The 22910-nt window shown below is 42.4% G+C and overlaps 1 protein-coding gene across 1 annotated transcript; it reads right to left on the bottom strand.

Moving 5' to 3' along the window:
- Positions 1-3466: 3466 nt before the first annotated feature.
- Positions 3467-22415, bottom strand: IL1RL1 (interleukin 1 receptor like 1). The gene is made up of 10 exons (XM_040223816.1): positions 22240-22415; positions 20940-21147; positions 19155-19329; positions 18898-19060; positions 17214-17285; positions 14800-14941; positions 14554-14693; positions 10203-10349; positions 8774-8941; positions 3467-4294 (listed from the first exon to the last, which is right to left on the bottom strand). Exons 1-10 carry the CDS (start codon positions 22307-22309, stop codon positions 3909-3911), a joined length of 1671 nt encoding a protein of 556 aa, XP_040079750.1. The 5' UTR covers positions 22310-22415; the 3' UTR covers positions 3467-3908.
- Between the last annotated feature and the right edge of the window lie 495 nt (positions 22416-22910).

The raw sequence follows: 22910 nt of genomic DNA, 5'->3' as shown, positions 1-22910 counted from the left end.
AGGAAATGGCAACCCACTCCAGTGTTCTTGCCTGGAGAATTCCAGGGATGGGGGAGCCTAGTGGGCTGCCGTCAGTGGGGTTGCACAGAGTCGGTCAGGACTGAAGCCACTTAGCAGCAGCAGCAGCAGCTGTCAGCAGAATGTAGCTGCTCCCTAAGGTGAACCTTGAGGCACTTCAGGACGTGCAAACACAGGATATGGCCCCCAGACAGATGAGATGCACATCAAAGGAATGATTTCAGTGAGCCCAGACTCTTGCATCTTCCCACACAGAAAAGAGCTAAATTCCTTAACCTGAAGCATCTGGTTTCTTTAATTAACAGTAATCGTTTGATGTTCCCAACTACCCGTCCTTGGTTGCAAAACTCCTAAATATCCTAGCTCCTCCCCTCACTTCCTCACAGCAGTTTCTCAGAACTATCTGAAACGCTCTCTCCGGGGTGCAGTCCTTATTTGCCCCCAATACAACTTTAACTCTCAACTCCCACACTGTGCATTTTTTTTTTTTAAATCAGCAGATGGAACTCAGGATGTATTTTTAGACTGGCCTGTGATTGTATCTTTCAAACAAAAATGAGAAATGAAACCCATGGCAGACAGGTAAAGGGTTTAAAGAAAGTGATTTTCATTCTTTTTATCCAGTCAAAGTCATTCATCTAATAAAAGAGAAAAACCATAGGATTTCTCAAAAATGCAATCAAAAAGCAACTGGCAATATTCAATACTGTTTCTTGATTAATAACACTAGGAAAATTGGGAACAGAAGGGACCATTCTTACTCTGATGAAGAACACCTATAAGAAAGCTATGTGTAACTACATAATTAATAGTGAAACACTTGGCACTTTCCTAAGATGGGGAATAAAATAAAGATATCAGCTCTCACCTAAGACAATCATTTTTTAATTAGCAAAGAAATAAAAATAAAAGGCATAAAGATTGGAAAGGAAGAAATAAAACTATTGGTTTGGGCAGAGGGCATAATTTTATGTTGATCACCCTTTGAAATCTACAAGAAAAGCGTGACGGAAAAAATTAATGAATTTATCAAGATCACAAAATACAAGGTGAATATATAGAAATCGATTGTGTAGTGGGAATTTCTAATAATGTACTTTCACAGCTTTGAGAAATTTCACAGAAATAGCACCTGGAAAAATAGCATATTTTAGAAACTATGTTAATGATTATCTTTCTGTTTTCCTTAAGAATAATCTCCTTGTTACAAGCCCCAAGGCCAGACCCAGAAGGGAGTATGACTGGGATCGGAAAAGCATGGATTTTGGAATGCTGGCCAGTGTCAGGCACTATCACTGCCTATGAACTTGGTAATTGTTTCCAAGACGAGCCCCAAAGGGAAAGGCCTGGGGTAAACACAAGGAGATCTGGACTTCGTCAGTGTAGTCCATGACATTTAGGAGTACATTATTAATACAGCATGTGTCTTGAGAAAGATAAGATCTGAGAAAATCTTGTAGTCTGCAATTAGGAATAAAAGCTGGACTCAGAGTGGACTCTGCACCTCAGTCTAATAGAGGCTGCAGATCCGCTGACTCATTGCACCAGATTTCGTGTTCTGTCTTCATTCTCATCGCTTGCTACCAGACCATTAGTGCAACAGATTGCAATTCTATATACTAAAAATGGAAATTTGGAAAATGAACTTTGCTAGAAAGATACCACTTACAAAAACATTAAAAAAAATCAAATACCAAAGGATATTTTTTTTTCAAAGATATGCAAGATATCTACTATGAAATCTACAAAATACTGCTAGGAGACAGGAAATACCTCAGTGAATGGGGGGCTAGACCATGTCTATGAATGGGAGACTCATTGTTAAGATATCTACTCTCCACAAACTACAGAATTTATAGTCTGTATATTCAGTCATAGGAGGAGTTTTCAAAAAAAACTGAAACATTCTAAAAATCATATGAAAATGTAAACCATCTAAAAAGGCAGAACAATCTTAAAGAAAAGAGAGGAATCAAAGCAACTTGAAGGTTTACAACAAGGCAATAGTAATCTTGGTAGTGTGATATTAGCATGAATGTATATGTGGAAAATAAAAGAACAGATCCATACATATATAGTCTGGGCTTCCCTTGTGGTCCAGCTGGTAAAGAATCTGCCTGCAATGCAGGAGACCTGGGTTTGATCCCTGGGTTGGGAAGATCCCCTGCAGAAGGGAAAAGCTACCCACTCCAGTATTCTGGCCTGGAGAATTCCATGGACTTGTATAGTCCATGGGGTCACAAAGAGTCAGACATGACTGAGGAACTTTCACTTTCACATGTATAGTCTATAGCTATTTAACCAAGATACCATGTCAGTTCAGTAGGGAATGAAAAGTATTTTACAAATGTTGCTGAAGTAACTGGGTATCCCTATGGGGGGATATTTCTACATACAAATATTAATTTACAATAGACGATAGACTTAAACATAAAAGCTGGAATCATACACAGTTCATAACAGTACATAAGACAAATTCGCCATGACCTTGGGATAAGCAAAAAAAAAAAAATTTTTTTTAGGACACAGAAAACACTATCCATGTAACAAAAATGGATAAGTTGGGCATAATCAAAATTTTAAATGTCTGCTAATCAATTGGTGATTTAAAAAATGAATAGGTAAAACCTGGAAAAATTCTTACTTTACTTTTCTCTGAAAAGGAACTGCCTCTCCCAAAGAGACTAGTAAGGTGAGAATTATCAGCAGACATTTGAAATTTTTATTACCCCCAATTTTTCAGTTTCTCTTATTATGGAGCTAGGGAAGAGATTATTTTCAACTCCCTGTTATGATATCTCATGTATTTGCTATAGAAAGTTTCCAGATTTGGCTTTATGCTTTCAAGTAGTTAATGCAAAGAAGGAAATAAAATCAGTTCCAAAATATCCTGTGTTCATGAATCAGAAAAGCCTCTGTCATTCTAGGTGGTAGTGAATCTGGAGAGAATTTACTCTTTACAGCAGTGGTCCCCAACTTTGTTGGCACCAAAGTCCGGTTTCATGAAAAACAGTTTTTCCATGGACGGCGGGTGGGGGGTGGTTTAGAATGATTCAAGCACATTACATTTCTTGTGCACTTTATTTCTATTATTATTACATCAGCTCCACCACAGAGCATCAGGCATTAGATCTCAGAGACTGGGGACCTCTGCTTAAGAGGACAGAGAATGAAATCCACATTATAAGAAAATGTTATAACAAGTTGTCACTATTTAGTGAATTCTTACTCTGGTCTAAATACTTTTATTTTTCACTTGATTAGCACAGAAATACAAGGAGTTTGGTATGATTATTCTCACTTCTCTCATATGAAATAAATTTTAGAATCAAAACTAACAAATATAATGACAATTGGATAACTGAGTGAGGTACACCAACAGAATCGGCAATATTGAGATGATAAAAAGGCCTTAGCATCTGGTTGAATAAACTCGAACACTTTCTGGCAGAGTGAGGAAGATTTAATACCAGTGTTCCGCTAGAGATGATCTGAGTGTTCTTTAAGATTACATGAAAATTTAATTCTAAAACTTTCAAAATATGTTCAAAATATGTAATATAGACAAGGAATACAGAGAGAGAGAATGAGAGAGTGAGGGAGAGGAAAGAGTAGCTAGAAGATGCTAAACCACAATGGAGAAGGACTAGCCAAGGGCGATGGAACGTGAGGTTAGGAGTCAGGGAGCTTGAGGCTGAAAATCCCTGGGCATTTTGCATGCACCCGGAATCAGGGAAGCGGAAGTAAAGTTAGAGCATGAAGCCTGAGGTCTGAAATCCCTCCGCCATAGTCCTATTTCTGGAGCTCAGTGTCTGGTACAGCAGCGTGACCCAGCTAGGAGAAATTCAGCTCCACAACACGGGATGCATTCGCCGTCAAAGCAAGCACTACTACCCCTGGGCACTCAAGGATGCCAAGCTTGGAGTTCTCCTGGGGAGTCGACTTGGCACCGGTGGCATGTGGTACCTTACGTGTTTCCAGAACTTGGAATTCAGGGACCGCTTGTTGGTCACGTGGTCCTCCCTCCACCTGATGGTCCCCTGCACTTTGATGAGATGCTTAAGGGAGTCCTGAAGCTCCTCAAACTGCAGGCCGCCAGGAGGGCACAGAGCCTCCATTTCAATGAGGATGGCCTTGGAGTCCTGCTGAATGAGGGCGCTGTGCAAGGCGATCTCCCGCTCGTAGGCGAACTCCTTGCTGTGCACGATCTCGGGAGTGAGGATGAAGAGATGCCGCCTGCTCATCCGGATGCTGGTCTCCACTGTGCTGGCTACATCTAGTGATAAAAGACACGGCGGAAGAGGTAAGAACCCGCACACCGCTGTCACCGCACAAATGTCAAGCCCTCTCCTCTCCCAGGCAGAGCAGTCCAGAGTTCTTCAGCTCAGGGGGAACCTACAGTTACATAGCAGGAGGCTTGGAATTCAGGTTCAATGTCTACACATTGTGGCTTCCCTGGTAGCCCAACTGGTGAAGAACCCGTCTGCAATTCGGGAGACCCCGGTTCAATTCCTGATTCCAGAAGATCCCCTGGAGAAGGGAACAAGTACCCACTCCAGTATTCTTGCCTGGAGAATTCCATGGACAGAGGAATTATCTACACATTATCTTCCTAGAATATTGTTTACATATTGCAAAATGACTTAGCATTGTTAAAATTTTTTAAATTTTAATTGGAGGATAATTGCTTTATAATGTTGTGTTAGTTTCTGCTATACAACAACATGAATCAGCCATCAGTTCAGTTCAGTTCAGTTCAGTTGCTCAGTCATGTCCGACTCTTTGCGACCCCATGAACTGCAGCACACCAGGCCTCCCTGTCCATCACCATTTCCCAGAGTTCACTCACACTCATGTCCATCCAGTCGATGATGCCATCCAGCCATCTCATCCTCTGTCGGCCCCTTCTCCTCCTGCCCCCAATCCCTCCCAGCATCACAGTCTTTTCCAATGAGTCAACTCTTCACATGAGGTGGCCAAAGTACTGGAGTTTCAGCTTTAGCATCATTCCTTCCAAAGAACACCCAGGGCTGATCTCCTTTAGAATGGACTGGTTGCATCTCCTTGCAGTCCAAGGAACTCTCAAGAGTCTTCTCCAACACCACAGTTCAAAAGCATCAATTCTTTGGCGCTCAGCTTTCTTCACAGTCCAACTCTCACATCCATACATGAAAAACCATAGCCTTGACTAGACAGACCTTAGTTGGCAAAGTAATGTCTCTGCTTTTCAATATTCTGTCTAGGTTGGTCATAACTTTTCTTCCAAGGAGTAAGTGTCTTTTAATTTCCTGGCTGCAGTCACCATCTGCAGTGATTTTGGAGCCCCCCAAAATAAAGTCTGACACCGTTTCCCCTGTTTCCCCTTCTATTTCCCATGAAGTGATGGGACCGGATGCCATGATCTTCGTTTTCTGAATGTTGAGCTTTAAGCCAACTTTTTCACTCTCCTTTTTCACTTTCATCAAGAGGCTTTTGAGTTCCTCTTCACTTTCTGCCATAAGGGTGGTGTCATCTGCATATCTGAGCCACAAGTATACACATATCCCATCTGTCTTGACTTCCCTGATGGCTCAGACGTAAAGTGTCTGCCTACAATACAGAGACCCGGGTTCGATCCCTGGGTGGGGAAGATCCTCTGGAGAAGGAAATGGCACCCTACTCTGGTACTGTTGCCTGGAAAATCCCATGGGAGGAGGCTGGTAGGCTACAGTCCATGGGGTCGCCAAGAGTCGGACACGACTGAGTGACTTTATTTCACTTACTTCATCTGTCTTGATCCTCCCCGCCCACCCCTGCTTCATCCCACCCTCTAGGTCATCACAGGGCACCCAGCTGAGTCCCCTGTGCTGTACAGCAGCTTCCCACCAGCAGCCTATTTGATACCTTGTAATGTGTATACTTCCATGCCACTCTCACTCTGACTTAGAATTTTAACTCTCTTGTTGAAGAGCATAAACTCAGGAACCTTTGCTTCTCTGAACTGACTCAAGTCTCCAGGAAGTCTTGGATCCACTTTGCTTCCCCCGCCCCACAACCCCCAGTAGTCTCTCTTTTAGAAGCTAATTTGATTCAAACTAGGAAAATGTTAAGGAAGATGAGATCCTTTTGTCAAGTCACCGTTTATGGACCATCAACTATGGTGATTTCCCTTAACTCCTGGGTGGACTGAAAACATGTGAAACACGCAGCTGTCAAGGCAAGGAGGGAAGAGAGTGATGAAGGAAGCACAACCATGAATAATAATGATAATAAAAAAGTCCAGACATTCTTGGAGAGCAGGGGCCAAAGACTGCCAGTCCACAGGGTTGGAAGCAGGAAATCAGTGTCGAACGGTGCCAGCCAGAGACCTTGTGTCAGGAGATCCTAACAGAAATCTTGAAATACTTGGAAGCACGGAGTGGAGAGAGTTTAATGAAAGGACAGCTTATAAAAGATGTGGGCGGAGCCAAGGGAAATCTATGAGAGATGCTCAGACCTCCACACCTGGTAACATCAGAGAGTGACAGTCACCTTCCAGGTGTGAAGGGTGGGAACGGTTATGGAGCCCAAGCCAACAGGGGCCAGTGCTCAGCAGGGAGAAGCACGGCCACTGAGGCTGCCCCGCCCGGAGGGGCCCAGGGGTACACCCTGCCCTCCGAGCCCGGGCCTGTGCCTCCCGTTGGCCAAGCCCGGCATGGAGCAGATGATGCCTCCCATAAAGATCAGTCACCAGGCCATTGGATGGAGCGGGGGGTGCAGAGCGGGCTTGAAAGAGCCAGTGGTGGGTAACTGTCATGAGAAGAAATGCACTGCATGGGCCAGTTATGAAATTTTTCTAAGGGAAAAGTGAATTTTGGTGTTGGTTTTATTTATTTTGGTTGAGGTGAGATCAGAGGACATGGGTGGCGCTAGTGGTAAAGAACCTGCCTGCCAGTGCAGGAAACAGAGATGCAGCTTCCATCCCTGGTCAGGAAGATCCCCTGGAGAAGGGAATGGCAACCCACTCTAGTATTCTTGCCTGAACAATTCCATGGACAGAGGAGCCTGGAGGGCTACAGTCCATGGGGCCCACAAACAGCCAGTGTGGAGAAGAAGGGCACCTCGGGAGAGATGTGGGTTACATCTTCCTGAACTGTATACTCTACAGTTCTCCCAAGCTGGTACTAGGCCATTAACAGTACCTAAATATTTCAGGATAAATCAGATTCACCTGTGATGTGTTCATTTCTTTTTCAAAAAATTTATTTATTTATTTCAATTGGAAGCTAATTACCATATTGTGGTGGGTTTTGCCATACATTGACATGGGTCAGCCATGGGTGTATCCACCATGTGTCCCCCATTCTGAGCCCCACTCCCACCTCCCTCCCTGTCCCTTCCCTCTGGGTTGTCCCAGCGCACCGGCTCTGGGTGCCCTGTTTCATGCATCGAACCTGGACTGGTGATCTAGTTCACATATGGTAATATACGTGTTTCAGTGCTGTTCTCTCAAATCATCCCACCCTCGCCTTCTCCCACAGAGTCCAAAAGTCTGTTCTTTAGATCTGTGTCTCTCTTGCTGTCTCGCATATAGGCATTTGAATCCCTCTTTGTGGCAGGAATGCCAGTTTAAACTCACAGTCTATGAAACATACCCTGCCTGGTTCCTGTCTCAGATGCTTCCTGGTCCCTGAGTAATTCGAGAAGCATTAGAAGGAGGGTTTCCAAAGTTCCTTTGTTCAAGACCCTGTCCACCTGGGAGTAGCTTCAGGAAGGAGGAAATTAACATATCCCCTCCCTGAGGCTGGCCATTCTAGGAGATGTTTGAAAGATTAATGGACTTTTTACTTGGTTTTCTCACCTCCTCCACCCATCTCTGTTCTATAAAAGAACCTGGCATCCTGACCCCCAATAAGTTGATTACTTTCAGACATTAGTTTCTAAATGAAGCGGTATTCCTTGCCTCAAAAAAAAAAAAAAAAAAAAGAGGGTCCCTAAGGTAGTACTTGACATGAATATGGAGGGAAAGAAAAAACACTACTGAAATGCTAGAACTGTGACCCAGCTGTCAAAAGCACGTGAAATTGACTAGGAGTATTAAGAAACAGAAGACACAATTCTATCTGTTCTTGTGAGGACATAAATTTGTAAATGTTTCTTCAGTGTCAGGAAAATTATAAAAAACTTTGAGTCCTTTCAAACATGTTAGCCAGTGCCTCTGGATAGGAGAATGTAATTCTTTGGATGTTAAGTCTTCTTCTTTCAGATCTAGACAGACTTCAGAGATGGCAGGTCTCCTAGTGGCGGACATGGGCTGGTGGATGTTCTCAGTTGCTCAGTCATGTCCAACTCTTTGTGACCCCAAGAACCATAGCCCACCAGGTTACTCTGTCCATGGGATTTCCCAGGCGAGAATACTGGAATGGGCTGCCCTTCCCTTTTTCAGGGGATCTTCCCGACTCAGATCGAACTTGTGTCTCCTGTATCTCTGCATTGGCAGGTGGCCTCTGCCACTGCGCCACCAGGGAAGCCCGAAGTAGGGGCTGGGCCCTGCCAGATCCACAAACAAGGATGACTTACCTTATCTTCACATCACTGCCACTCCTGTGAAGACCTCAGGATCAGAGTGGTGATGGGGAGAGGAGAAGAAAAGAAGTACTTCCTTATTCTGGAGAAGTATTTAAAAGTTCTGGTCCTAAGACCTGGAATAATGATTGCAACTCCTGATCCCAGAGCTCATCACTTAGCTTTCTGAGGAATGAGAGTTTCTGTCCCTGATGGTTGTGGATAAGTTTACCTTGTCCAGGAAGCAGGTCTCTCCCAAAGATGCATAAATTGTAACCACATTTATTTTCAAGAACGTCGGGCAGAATCTGGTAAACAAAGTACTCCACAGAGCTAGCCCCCGCTGGACTGTTTTTGCAGCTTCGTGGATAGATCACATAAGCATCATATATCTTCCCATCTGAACATGAGAGCAAGGAGTACAACATTATTAACTGGTCCTTAAAAATTTCTCATTTTACTCTTGATAGACATTTCTCGGGGAGTTTTAGGATTATTGGTGAATATACCACAGCCCCTCAAATATTCTAGAATCTGGACAGGATGACAACAATCTACCATCACCAAAATGTCACCAGGAAGTGACTTCCCAGGTGGCACAGTGGTAAAGGATAAACCTACCAATAGCGGAGATGCAAGAGACTCGGATTCGTCCCTGGGTTGGGAAGACCCCCTGGAGCAGGAAGTGACAATTCACTCCAGTATTTTTCCCTGGGAAATCCCATGGACAGTGGAGCCTGGCGGGCTACAGTCCATGGGGTCACAAAGAGTCAGACATGATTGCACACACACGGTACAGTCATCAGGAAACCAGTCTTAGTCCACATTCTCCTTTTTACTGTCTCAGACTTGAACAGAGTTCAAGCTGAACTTGAACAGAGTTCAAGCTGTTCAGACTGAACACAGACAAGTGCCTGACCAGTTTATTTCAAACCATATTGTCCTGTTTGATTAATAATATATTAATAAGTATTTATAGTCACAGATAAGGGATTTTTTGCTGTGAAAGGCAGATCTAAGTTTTACTTTTTCTTTTCCCCATGGGGTAGTTCATGGTGGCGAGGGAGGAGAAATGTTTAAAGGGTCTGAATTTCCCACAAATCAAACAATTAGCTCTAGTTGAGTAATGCTATGGAAAATCTAATTTTATTTGCCTCCAAATGAAAGAACGGTGTTCATATTTAGCAGGTATAACTGCTTCCTTTCATGTGTATATATACGTAGGGAGGTAAGATGCTTTATGGAACAGGATTTCTGGTAAAAATACACCTACAATCTGATGGACCTTTCTAACATGTTCACCTCTGGAAAAGAGGAACAATTTTGTAAATGTTTGAATTCCATGAATTTTTACCAGTACATATTTCCCCAAATGCCCTTTCTGGGCTGGGAACAGACTCTGTTATTGAGGAATTAGTAACAATAGCAGTTCTACTGGGGAGAAAATTGGAGCTGTTTAGGTGAATTTCAGAACCACAAGGAATGACCAGACAGGATGAAGAGTGTCCTTTCAGTACTCAAAAAGATTTAGTGATAATACGCTAATAAAGCAAAAGAAAATCTAGGTTTAGTAGCATAACTATTAAGAGATTATTAGATAAGCAAACAACAGCCATTATAGAACCTTTTCTATTAAAGACAATTTGAAACTTGCCACTTACCATTCCTAGTTTTAGAAGGTCTAGCTATGTCTCTCCAGAACAGAATAATCTCAATCCAGAACACTTTTAGAATTATCACCAAGGCATTGATTAGTAATAATAATAGGCTAAATCCTGCAAGCATGTAGTAGGTACTTTGCTGATCCACTATTCAAAAGATGGAGGAGGAGAAACATGATTATTATTATTATTAAAGCAAGAGAAAATAAAAACACATGGGTACTGGCATCCATTGGGAGGACAAGAGATTCACACAAGGACTGCCTACGTGGAATTCTCATGGCTGTTTCAAGAATCAGTAACTTAATGGTTATTGAGCCTCTACTCTGTGCAAGGCACCAGGCTAGGCATTGTAGGGGATTTTCAAAGCATAAGAGATACAGTTGTTGTTCTCGCTCAGTCATGTCTGACTCTTTACGCCCCCATGGACTGCAGCATGCCAGGCTTATCTGTTCTTCACCATCTCTTGGAGTTTGCTCAAATTCATGTGCATTGAATCAGTGATCCCACCCAACCATCTCATCCTCTGTTGTCCCCTTCTCCTCCTGCCTTCAGTCTTCCCCAGCATCAGGGTCTTTTCAATATAAAACATATGGAGACACATGTAAACTTAGCTAAGATAAGAAGTGAAAGCATCAGTTTTAGCTAACAGAGATTTTAGGAAAGTGTGCCCACTGTGTGCTGGACTAGCAGTTGGAGACTTCCTGCAGAATGAGGTCCCTGGAGGTCTCTGAGTAAGACTCGGAGAGTTTCAAAGGAAAAAATGCACTCCTGGCATGCGAGGATGCTGTGATTCCAAGGGCAGACGTGGGAGTGTATTTTCCGAGGAAGACAGATAATCTAATTTGGGGAATTGCTGGAATACACGATCGGAAAGCTGGATCCAGACCTAGGTTCTGATCAGACTGGAGGGTCCAGCTAAAGAATTTTGTCTGTATCCTGGTTGTGGGATCCACTGAAGAGTGTTGAGTGGTTCCTTAACAATAAAGGTGCTTTTCAAGCAAGATTAGTCAGATGATATGGAAGTTTTGTTTCCTTGGCCAATAGATCCTCGGAGTAGAATGAGAGGGAAGTTTCTGCAGTATGGGAGGGGCCAGATCCGTGTAATAAGGAGAAAGGAGTGGACAAGCTTGGCATTGGTGGCATTAGGGAGAAATAATCAGCAGGTCTTAGAGACTTACCACATCTGGGGTTGGTGTCACAGGAAAGCAAAGGGAGAAACAAGAACTTTGTAACTCCCTAATGAGTGTTTGATAAAGTCAAATTACTGGGCTTTAGGTCCTAAGTACACCATTATTTCCCTTCTGTTGAACATGTTTTAGCCACTGCTACACTTTTACCCTTACTCATTGCTTCACGACATATATATGCAAGATGGTCCCCATCTGGACTGTATCAGATATATACAAACTGACTGTGCTCATCAATAGTGATTTTGGCTGTTGTAAGTTTACTTCCCTCTTTAAAATCATTAACCATCCTATCTTACAAATAGTCCCACTTACAGATAAATTTGAGGCGACTCAAATGAGATTTGGCTGTATAATTCCCTTTTCATTTGCATTTGATCTCAAAACATAGGCTCCCAGTTTTGCAAAGAAAATCACTGGTCCAGACTTGCAAATTCCTTCATTATTTCATCAACTCCCTGACTATCTACCACTATGAAATCAAGAATTCCCAAGGTGGGGAGCTCCCTGACAGTCCAGGGGGTAGGCCTCTGCACTTCCTCTGCAGGGGACCCAGGTTTGATTCCTGGTCACGGAATTAAGATCCCACGTGCCTAATGGTGCGACAGATAAAAAAATTCTTTTTAATAAAAAAAAAGTAAAAAGAATGACCAAAGTGAGCTGATTCAAAACTCAAAATTGGCAGGGGGCCTAGTGTCTGTGTTGTCATCAGTTTAAATGATAGATATTCCCTAAGTAAATTATTTCAGCACGATTCCTCTCCAGGTCACTTTTTCTAAAAATAATACCTGGGCAAGCGCAGGGAATCCCAATTTCTTGCACAATGTTTATACATGTGACTGGTTTACAAGCAGAAAGAAGTTAATTGAAGACATTAAGAGAAGTTGAAGTTCAGTATCTTCCTAAATGTTACTTTACAGATGCATAAATAACCCTTATATGTGATGCCTAACACTGAATATTTTCCGTTTAAGTGTTTATAAACAGGAAAAGCTGTGTCTGAATCTTGGCCCGTACAACTGCACAATTAGTCAACCTCTCTTTGTTTCAGTTTCCTCATCTATAAAAGTAGACAATAGTAATAGTAACTTCATTATGGATTTTTGATAAAACAGATGAAAAATTGTATGAAAAATAATGACTGGTCCTCATATTTAGAGAACAATGAATAAATGTTTATTATTATTATTATTCCCTGATGGCTCAGACAGTAAAATATCTGCTTGCAATGTAGGAACCTGGATCAATCCCTGGATTGGGAAGATCCCCTGGAGAAAGGGACGGCAACCCACTCCAGTATGCTTGCCTGGAGAATCCTATGGACAAAGAAGCCTGGTGGGCTACGGTCCATGGGGTCGCAAAGTCGGACACGACTGAATGTACACAGTATTCTTATTAATAGTAGTGGTATCAAATGCTGAATATTTAATCATAGGGGAAGATAGGCTTTTTAAGTTTTCATTTTCAAAATTCAGGACAGTGTGTAATTTCTTTTACTGTATAATTAGAGACAAAGGAATTTATTATGACCATTAAAAGCAGTTGCAACAATTTTTGTTTAATTTACACAGTTGTTGAGACAGAGTATAATCGTGTTGATTTGAAGAAAAGCAGGTGAAAGTTAGCATATAAAGATGTATTCGAAGGAACAAAATCACATGTATGCGTAACATGAGAACAATTCCAGCTGGGAGCTCTCTGATGACCTAGAGGGGTGGGATGGGGGCGGGGATGGGAGAGAGATCCAAGGTGGGAGATATATGTGTACACATAGCTGATTCACTCGGTTGAATGGCAGAAATGAACACAACAAAAGCAATTACATTCCAATAAAAAAAGAAAACAATTCCAATACATAGGAATCTAGAGAACATTCATAAAACAACGTGAGCACAGACAGCAGTGGGATAAGGACACCATGGCACAGTTGGGGTCGGGTGGTTTCCCTGTTCCTGTGGGGTCTTCCGTGCCCACCAACACCACAAATGTCAGCATAAAATGACATCTCATCAGGGTCAACACATCCCGAGATGACATGGATATATATATGTGTGTGTAACTAGCGGAATCCTGACGACCCATGGAGCACGATAGCATTTAAAATCATCTGGAGTAGTCGTGGCTCCATTGTTTTATAAAACCTTACAAATCAGTGGTTCGTGTTGAATTCAAACAAGAAAAATCCCAAGGACCACCTCAGGCAAAGACTAACTCTATCAAATTAGTTAAATTTTCCCATCTCTCCCAATCAAGTTGTGCCTCTGTGGGTTTATCCAAATTAATCTGGACTGTATCCCGCTTGGACTTCTGGTGTCTCAGATGGTAAAGAATCCACCTGCAATGCGGGAGACCTGGGTTCGGTCCCTGAGTTGGGAAGATCCCCTGGAGGAGGGCATGGCAACCCACTCTAGTATTCCTACCTGGAGAATTCCCATCGACAGAGGAGCCTGGCGGAGCTACAGTCCATGGGGTCGCAGAGAGTCCAACTCAACTGAGCACCTAAGCACAGCACAGTACCCCACTTACAGGTATAAACTGGGAGTTGAACTCTCCCTGTGACTATATGACAAACACATTAAATAATTTCTACATCATCACACATGGAGTGACAAGAAAAGATATCAAAAATTTCCCTGCACCCTTTGTTACACTGGACTAAATGCTTCATCTAACCAAGGGAGTGTCTTTACTTGGATGTGCAAACAAGTGAGAGAATCAACAGGTGCTCAGGAAGGAAGTGTTTGTGAAACTATTTTTTGCTGCCATCATTGTGCACAGTCGTACATGGAGGGAGTGGAAGAAAGATGCACTCACTCCCAGGGAGAAGGAGTGTGTCCTTACTGACTTAACAAGTCTGAGTGTCTGAGTGTGCTGATCATAAAAAGCACAGTGACAGTTCAGTCGCTTCCTTTCTGTTTTGAATTCTGTCTCTCTACACAATATATACCTGTCTCTATGTACAATGTATTTATGTGTAATGCCTACACCCAAGACAAATCTTTTCTCCTCCTGCCTTCTTCAATTTGTGAGATGGAGCATTCTGTTGTCTTGATGGATTTTCCTGCAACCACACGCCAACACACTATTCTCTAAGAATATGATTTCAGCTTACAGTTGATACAGCAAACTCAAGTGACTGGAGTCTCAGAAACACGCCTTACTTGGATTTTTCTTCCTTAGTGTTACAGTGTGCGTGATGAAGCCATGGAAATTCATGGCCAGACAGTCATACTTCGATGTCAAATCCTCTTCCTTTACAGCCTCTATTTTTAAAACAGTGTGTCGGCACGTCAGCTCACCACTAGGATTAAAAGGCACTCTGTTACTGTCAGTGCTTACTGTGCAGTTGCAAACCACGTGGGAAGGCGGGGGTGGGGGTTGCTGCTTTAACTGCCATTTAAAAATACCTTTGTGTTTGCTCCCGAGTCACTTGTATTCTCCTTTCACCAAAGTTCTTAACCTCACTTCCGTTCACGCGCCAGAAGGCCTCAGCCATGACCTGAGGGCCTTTCCCAAAGCAAGCCAAGCACGTTAGGTTTGTTGGTTTTCCTAGATGAGAAGGAAAGAAACTCATTCATAAAATTCTGTTCAAATGGGATTTAATTTAACGTGAAAAAAATTCACTGAACCCCCTCTGTGTGCCATGAAAGAAAAGTGAAAGTGTTACTCAGTCACGTCTGACTCTTTTTGACCCCCTGGACTGCAGCCTGCCAGGCTACTCTGTCCATGGAACTTTCCAGGCAAGAATACTGGAGCGGGCCGCACTCCCTTCTCCAGGGATCGTCCCGACCCAGGGAGCCAGTCCTCGTCTCCTGCACTGCAGGCAGATGCGTGGCAGTAAATGGATCCCCGTTTCCTTTCCTCCTCGGCAGCACCTTCTTCTTTCTCTGCCCTCCCTTCACCTCCTCCTCTCCTCTCCCAGCTGCTTCATTTCACTCACAGGTCAGGGTGAAGGTCGGCCCCTCCCCCCTCTCCTTTCTCCCCCGCTCTGCTGCAGAAACTAAAGAGGCTTCACCAATGCCACACTATAATCTAAGATTTCCCTTTACTATACATTGAAACAATTTTTTAAATTGGGGTACAGCTGTTTTAACAAAAAAAAAATGGGATATAGTTGTTTGGGGTTTCCCAGGTGGCTCAGTGGTAAAGAATCCTCCTGCCAATGCAGGAGACACAGGTTCGATCCCTGGGTTGGAAAGATCCCCTGGAGAAGGGAATGGCAACCCACTCCTTATTCTTGCCTAGGAGAATCCCATGGACAGAGGAGCCTGGCGGGCTACAGTTCATGGTGTTGAAAAGAGTGGGACACGACTGAGCCACTGAGCACGTATAGTTGCCTTACAATGTTGTGTTAGTTCCTGCTGTACAACAACACAAATCAGCTGTATGTGTGCACATATCGCCTCTCTCTTGGACATCCATCCCACCCCACTCCACCCCACCTCCATCCCAATCTTCTCGGTCGTCACAGAGCACCAAGCTGAGCTCCCTGCCCTGTACAGCAGGCTCCCACCAGCCATCTGTCTCACACGGTGGTGTATATATGTCAGTCCCAATCTCCCAGTTCATTCCACCACCCCCACCGTTTCCACACATCCATTTTGTAACTGACATCTCTATTCCTGCTCTGCAAATAGGTTCATCTGCCCCATTTGTCTAGATTCCACATATATGCATTAATATACAAGATTTGTTTTCCTCTTTCTGACTTTTTTCACTTGGCATGGGAAATATTACTCAGCCATAAAAAGGAATGAAATTGGGTCATTTGCAATTTCTTTTTAATGGCTGTCTTCCACTCCTTTCTCATCCTACCAAATACCCCTCCTCTCTCTGTTATTACCTTTGTAGGTAAAACCATTTCACCTGACTCAGCTACAATTCCACGATTGCTAACTATTCCACCATTTCTTAAGGGCTGTTTCCTGCCTTAGGACGGTGCATTCAGCTGTTCCCTACTGAGTTCGTAATTCCTGGGTCAAGAATTAGACATCCAGGGACTTCCCTGGTGGTCCAGTGGTTAAGAATTCTCCTTCCAGTGCAGGGAGTGTGAGGTCAATCCCTGGTTGGGAAGCTAAAAGATCCCATATGCCTCACAGCCAAAAAGCCAAAAACAGAAGCAATATTGTAACAAATTCAGGAAGGACTTTAAAAATACTAAAAAAACAAACAAGAGGCATCTGAAGAGAGAAGAGGTGTTTAGAATCTCCCAGGAGATGACAACGGTATAACACACAATTGGAACACAAGGTACTCTAATGTTCTAATAGAAAGATGGGGCTTCCCAGGTGGCTAGTGGTAAAGAACCTGCCTGCCAGTGCAGATGTAAGAGATGTGGGTTGCGAGTTGGATCCCTGGGTTGGGAAGATTCCCTGGAGGAGGGCATGGCAACCCACCCCAAATATTCTTGCCTGGAAAATCCCATGGACAGAGGAGCCAGGCGGGCTACAGTCCATAGCGTCACAAAGAGTGGGACATGACTGAAGTGACTTAGCACACAGCACACATTGATCTGTCTAAGCCTAACCATCCATAAACTTAAAGTGGGACAATATCTACCTCCTGGACAGAAGCAAGAGGGAAACGAGGCAGCACGGGTGAAAGTACCAAAAAGCAAACAGCAAAGCAGAGCACAGTACAAATATAAGTGCTGTATATGGTGGTGAGCACATGTCCCTAATTTTAGAAAGTGCCCAAGGTGGGTGCTTGCAAGTATATCTCATTTAATCCTCAAGACCTACTATGGAGATAGCCTGACCCCCGGGTCACATGGAAGGATTTTCCAGGCAAAAATTTTACAGCATTCTTATAGTTTTCTTACCAATTTCCACTTCCTTTATTTCATTTTGTGGAGGCGCTTTAATTTCAGGAGGCAAAGAAAAGCCCCACTCCTCTGAAATCAAAGACAAAGACAGAATTTCAATATTTGGAGAGCATTGAGTAGTCAATACAAAGGTTGTATTTTCATATTTCTGTCCTATTTCATATTGACGTTTCTCAGATTTTTCGATAGTGATCCATGGCAACAAATACACATGTATACACATACACCCCCCCCGACACGCACACAAATGAAACAAAAACAGCCAAGCAATACCTTTCTGTTACTAGCTATGTTTTTTTTTAAATTTTCTCTTCTCTTTTTTTATTGTTAAAACAAATACTATGCAAACCATTAAATGAATTGCATAATGTAGCAATTGCCAGAAAACCTCGATTCTATAGAATAGGCATAACACTACAGGGAGGATTTCCAAAGACCCGTGAAAGTGATAAACACATCAGTCTACATTCCTGCTTGCAAGCTTCCACCTGTGTGGCTTGTGTAGCATTGTTGCTTTTTTTTTTTTTTAAGTCACTTCAGTCATGTCTGACTCTGTGCGACCCCACAGACGGCAGCCCACCAGGCTCCCCTGTCCCTGGGATTCTCCAGGCAAGAACACTGGAGTGGGTTGCCATTGCCTTCTCCAATGCATGAAAGTGAAAAGTGAAAGTGAAGTCGCTCAGTCGTGTCCGATCTTAGCGACCCCATGGACTGCAGCCTTGCTTAGACATGTTAAAAATATTCTCAGAGGTTCTGTAAAAAGAGAGAAGCCTATTTTATCTCTAATGTAACGAACTGAATTAGAAGTTAGTTCCAATGGAGCACGGATGCATTCCTGTACCCCTTGATTCTCACTTATTTCAGAATGCTGTGATTAAGGACCTCTCTGGGGTTTGATGTTGAACACTGAGAGATACGAGCACAGATGTGGTCCAGTGCTGCACATTTTACAGGGGCAGAGCCCTGGAAAACTCCAGACAAAACTCTTGTCCACTATTGTTCTGCCCAAAGAAATGTGCCAGGCATATAGGTTTCATCTCTACCTATAGATCAAGCTATGCTGAGGAGACCCCAACTCTTTGTAGATCTGTCGAGTTTGATTGTGAAGCCTTTCCCCTGATGGATTTTTATAGAATGTAAAGTGAACTTGAAATAAAAATTAGAATTAAATGACCTACCTAAATTTGTAGATGATGATGAAAGCCTTGCAAATCAAGATTGAAAACCACCCAGTAATATCTATGTATATCTTTATAAAGTTTCTCATTATACTTCTAATCCAGTTAGTTATATCAGAGAGTAAATAGATCCTGCTCTATTTACAGAAACTCTGACAAGACATTAGAAGAAAGACAGTTAATCTTACTCTTCAAATAGTTGAGTTGCTGTTCAAAAAAATGTTAGGTGATTGCATTACCTTTGAAAAGTTAAAACATAGAGGAGATAGCAGATTGGGGCTTTGGATTAGTAGTGTAATTTCGCCCCTCCCCCAAAGGTCTTAAAACTTGATGGTGTATAATTTAGAAAATCTCCTTGCATCATCTTAGAGGATGTGTAAGAAAAGATGAGGCAGGAGGACGCTCAAGGAGGAGGATAAAATACAGGCAAATCAACAAGAAGGACACAATTTCTCTCCCTTTATCTTTTTTCGATATTGCCCTTGTTATATTCAGTAGCTTACCAGTAACTGTGAATGATCTGGTTGCTGTTACAATATACTCGACTCCATATTCGTTGTGCATAAATTTACATGTATAATCACCAGTATCCTTGGTGGTTGCATCATCAATCAGCAAAAATGACTTGTGTGCCAGGTACCTTGGTCCTTGGAGAACTTCACAGTTCTGAAATGAAGGGTTCCAGTCCACGTTTAGTAATTCCTTCATACCTATTTTGATTGTGTATTTTCATCTATTTCCCAGCAAGTTTCTTTTTTACCTTAAACCACTCAACAGGCTGTGTCCAATTGTAGCGGTCAATTGTAGGACAAAATATTTGGGATTTTTTTTCTGATCCAGATGTCGTTGAATATATCAGATAATCTGGAATATTGCAATCTGGTTGTTTTTCAAAAATGGTGACATTCACATATCCAGTCTTATTGGAGGCAGGACTATTAAAATAAAGTAAGCAATTTTTAAAAAGTCACTTAACATTGTGCAATAATTTAATCCAACTCTAACTTTGACTGACTATTATTTAGCATTATGAAATGACTTAAGCCAACTCTTAATCCAGCAAGAATACTGGAGTGGATTGTTATCTCCTTCCCTAGAGGATCTTCCCAAGCCAGGGATCAAACCTGCGTCTCTCATATTGGCAGGTTGTTTGCCACTGAGCCTCCAGGGAAGCCTAATCCAACTCTAATTTTTACTTCATATTAGCATTATGGAATGACTTACTCTGACTCTAACTTTTACTTAATACTAACATTATGGAATAATTCAACTCTAATTTTTCTTCCTAAAACAATTGATATAGAGTAGTTCTTATTTTAAAATAGTCATTAAAATCTAAAGTTTTAATTGCTTTTTTGGTTACATTTTAAATAAAATATAACCCCTTGTAGCTGCTGCTGAGTTGCTCAGTCGTGTCCGACTCTTTGCAATCCCGTGGACTGTAGCCCATCAGATTCATCTATCCATTGGGTCCTCCAGGCAAGAATACTAGCAGGTTACCACTTCCTTCTCCAGCAGATCTTCCTGGACGAACCCACATCTCCCGTATTGGTAGGCAGATTCTTTACCACTGAGCCACCAGCAAAGCTTAAAACATAACCCCTACTGTAGCCTTAAAAATGACTCCCTCACCATTTCTCTATATACTATATGTGCTGGCACACCAACACCTAGTATAATAATGAAAATAATTAGTATCTATTAAGAGTTTTCTATGTACCATTTATGGTGGTAACATTATCTCATTTTATGCTCATAACAGGCTCTGAAGTGGGTTCTGTTATCATGTGTATTTGACAGATGAGGGAACAGAGAAGGAGAAGCAACTTAGCAACAACACACAGACAAGCAGTGAGGACCGTGGATTCAAAACTGACACCATCTGACCCCAGAGCCCAGGCACCGAGCTAGAGCGAGTTGCCTTTTGACATAGTTGGTCTCATAACTTATATTTATCAGACAGGCACACAAAAGTTATGACACACCATTTGTGACAACTGCATGTAGAGGAATGGACTCGGGCTTGCCCCTCAGGTGGAAGGCCCAGGTGACTACCCTTTACATTCATCACAAGCCTAACCTAGATGTCAGACATCTAGGTCACTGCTTTTTATCCTGGATTGTTCTTATTTGGAACTCAAAGTGAGTGAGTGCTCTCCGTTTCTCAGCCACTAGAACAACCTGGTCTTTTTCTAATTGGGCTACAAGTTAAGCCCTGCAAGTATACATCCAAATAGCTCACCAGGGACTTCCCTGGTGGTCCAGTGGTTAAGACTCTATGAGTTCACTGCAGGGGGCACATCCTGAGCAGAGCTCAGTCCCTGTTTGGGGATCTAAAATACTGCATGCTTTGCAGTGGCTCCAAGTAATAATAACAAATAGTTAAACCACCCCTGAACTTCACCACGAAGACATTCCTAGAAGTGCTCTTTTATTCAGATTACTTCATCAGTTTGACTGTTCCAGAGAGGTCTAGAAAGGGAAGAGAAGTGAGGCAGCTCGGAATATCAGTTGTTAAGGACAAAAGAGCAGGCCTGGATAATACCGTCTGACAACGCAGGTATAAAATCCAGAGTCGCTGACTTTGGCTGGGAGGAACCTGAGTTGGTTCCCCGAGGCAAGTATCCGATTTCCTCTCTGAGTAGAAATACTTTTGTTGGTTTTTGAGTAATACCAGTCCACACGGTATGAAAAGTTTTCTTTTCTGGGACATATCACAATTAAAGCCTCATTTTCCAGGCCCAAATATGGCCCTGCAAATTAAAAACAAACAAACAAACACATAAATTTCTTGAAGTGATCATATGAAAAGGTTACAATTTTGCTATTCTAAATATCCCCTTCTAAGCTTCCCCAGTGGCTTGGTGGTAAAGAACCTGCCTGCCAATGCAGGAGACTCGGGTTCGATCCCTGGATCAGGAAGATCCCCTGGAGCAGGAAATGGAAACTGGCTCCAATATTCTTGACTGGGAAATCTCTTGGACAGAGGAGCCTGCCAGGCTACAATCTATGGGGTCTCTAAGAGTCGGACATGACTTAATGATTAAACAGTAGCAAGATTAAATCGAGAAAGCTGTCATACTTTGTGATACTTTGAGAAAGAATAAGTAAATCATCTAAGCTCTTTTATGAAATATTCTAATGGGTACACTGGAGAAGGAAATGGCAATCCATTCCAGTATTCTTGCCTGGAAAAGTCCATGGACAGAGGAGCCTGCCAGGCTACAGTCCGTGGAATGGCAGAGTTGGACACAACTGAGCGACTAACAGTGGGTACATAAATTAGTGGTTTAACCTGGACCTTGATCCTCCACGTTGCTCCAAAGAAAAGCAGCCAAGTCCACCTACACAAAGCATGTTGTTGAGTCAACAAACGCTGACCATACCTTCTATGTGCAGGCATCATGGTACATTTTGGTGTATTTGAATGCATTAAATCAAAATGATGCTGTATTTGTTATAAAAAATTTATCCCCATAAAGGGGACAAATGAAGAACTGCTGATGAAGAATAACTCTAAGGACTTCCCTGGTGGTGCAGTGGATAAGAATCCCCCTGCTAATGCAGAGGACACACGTTCGATCCCTGGTCTGGTAATATTCCACATGCCGCAGGGCAACCCACAAAGAAGAGTAGCCCCTGGTCACTGGAACTACAAAAAGCCTGTTTGCAGCAACAAGGACCCAGAGCAAGCAAAAATAAGTAACAAATGAATTTTAAAAAAACAGTAACTGTAGAACATAAATGAACTCTCCACATTGCCATTCAGTTAGAGCAATTGGATAGCAAGGCACATGTTCTTGTAATTACCTAATTAAAATTGTTTTAAATCTCAGTTCAAAAACAATACTTACTAAACCTAGCTGATGTGGAAAGTATGAGAGCAGTTAGAATTCCCAAGACCCAAAGTCTCATTCTCAGTTTCTCAAGCGAGAGCAGGTGCTGAGAACCGATTCTCAAGATGATTCAGGTCGAGTCTGCAACATCCAATGGCAAAGCTCCCACCTAGGAGATTGATGATATTCCCTAAGACAGATAGTTGCAAAGAACTGTCAGTATCTCTACCAAAAAAATTAATCACGTGAAATCACAAGCAAGCAATTATCCTCCAACTAAAAATAATTTAAAAATCAATTATTACCCAATTAAAAATAATTTTTAAAATTCACAAGCAAACTATTTACAGCCATGATTTTGTCTTGCTTAATACCCCTGCCCCCTGCAAGGAGGATTCATCCTTGGCAGATCTGTAGTATATAAGCTGACTTCAGACACACATCATTGAATACTAGACCTTGGGGCCATGCGGACCTTATGATGGCCGTCCTGTTTCACTGTCTCATGATTGAAGCTAAATTAAGAGGAAAGAAAATGAGTTTCTATTTTTGAAAAAAAAAAGAAAAAAGAAAATCATAAAATTCAAGTGACCCTAGACAACACAGTATTATCAATGCTGACATAAAACAACAAACATCCACACAAGCTGGCAACTGGCAGTGGATTCACATGATCCCCT

This window comes from Oryx dammah, unplaced genomic scaffold, assembly GCF_014754425.2.
Source record: "Oryx dammah isolate SB20612 unplaced genomic scaffold, SCBI_Odam_1.1 HiC_scaffold_25, whole genome shotgun sequence".
Lineage (NCBI taxonomy): Eukaryota > Metazoa > Chordata > Mammalia > Artiodactyla > Bovidae > Oryx > Oryx dammah.
This window is presented reverse-complemented; position numbering and strand designations above follow the sequence as displayed.

Bases quoted from the DNA above. Each gene is read 5' to 3' on its own strand.
- IL1RL1 (XM_040223816.1), bottom strand. From the start codon at position 22,309: ATGAGACTTTGGGTCTTGGGAATTCTAACTGCTCTCATACTTTCCACA. The intron at 19,061-19,154 runs GTAAAAAAGAAA...CCTTCATTTCAG, and splicing joins AGCCTGTTGAGTGGTTTAAG to AACTGTGAAGTTCTCCAAGG. The intron at 14,694-14,799 runs GTATTTTTAAAT...TTTTAATCCTAG, and splicing joins ACTCGGGAGCAAACACAAAG to TGGTGAGCTGACGTGCCGAC.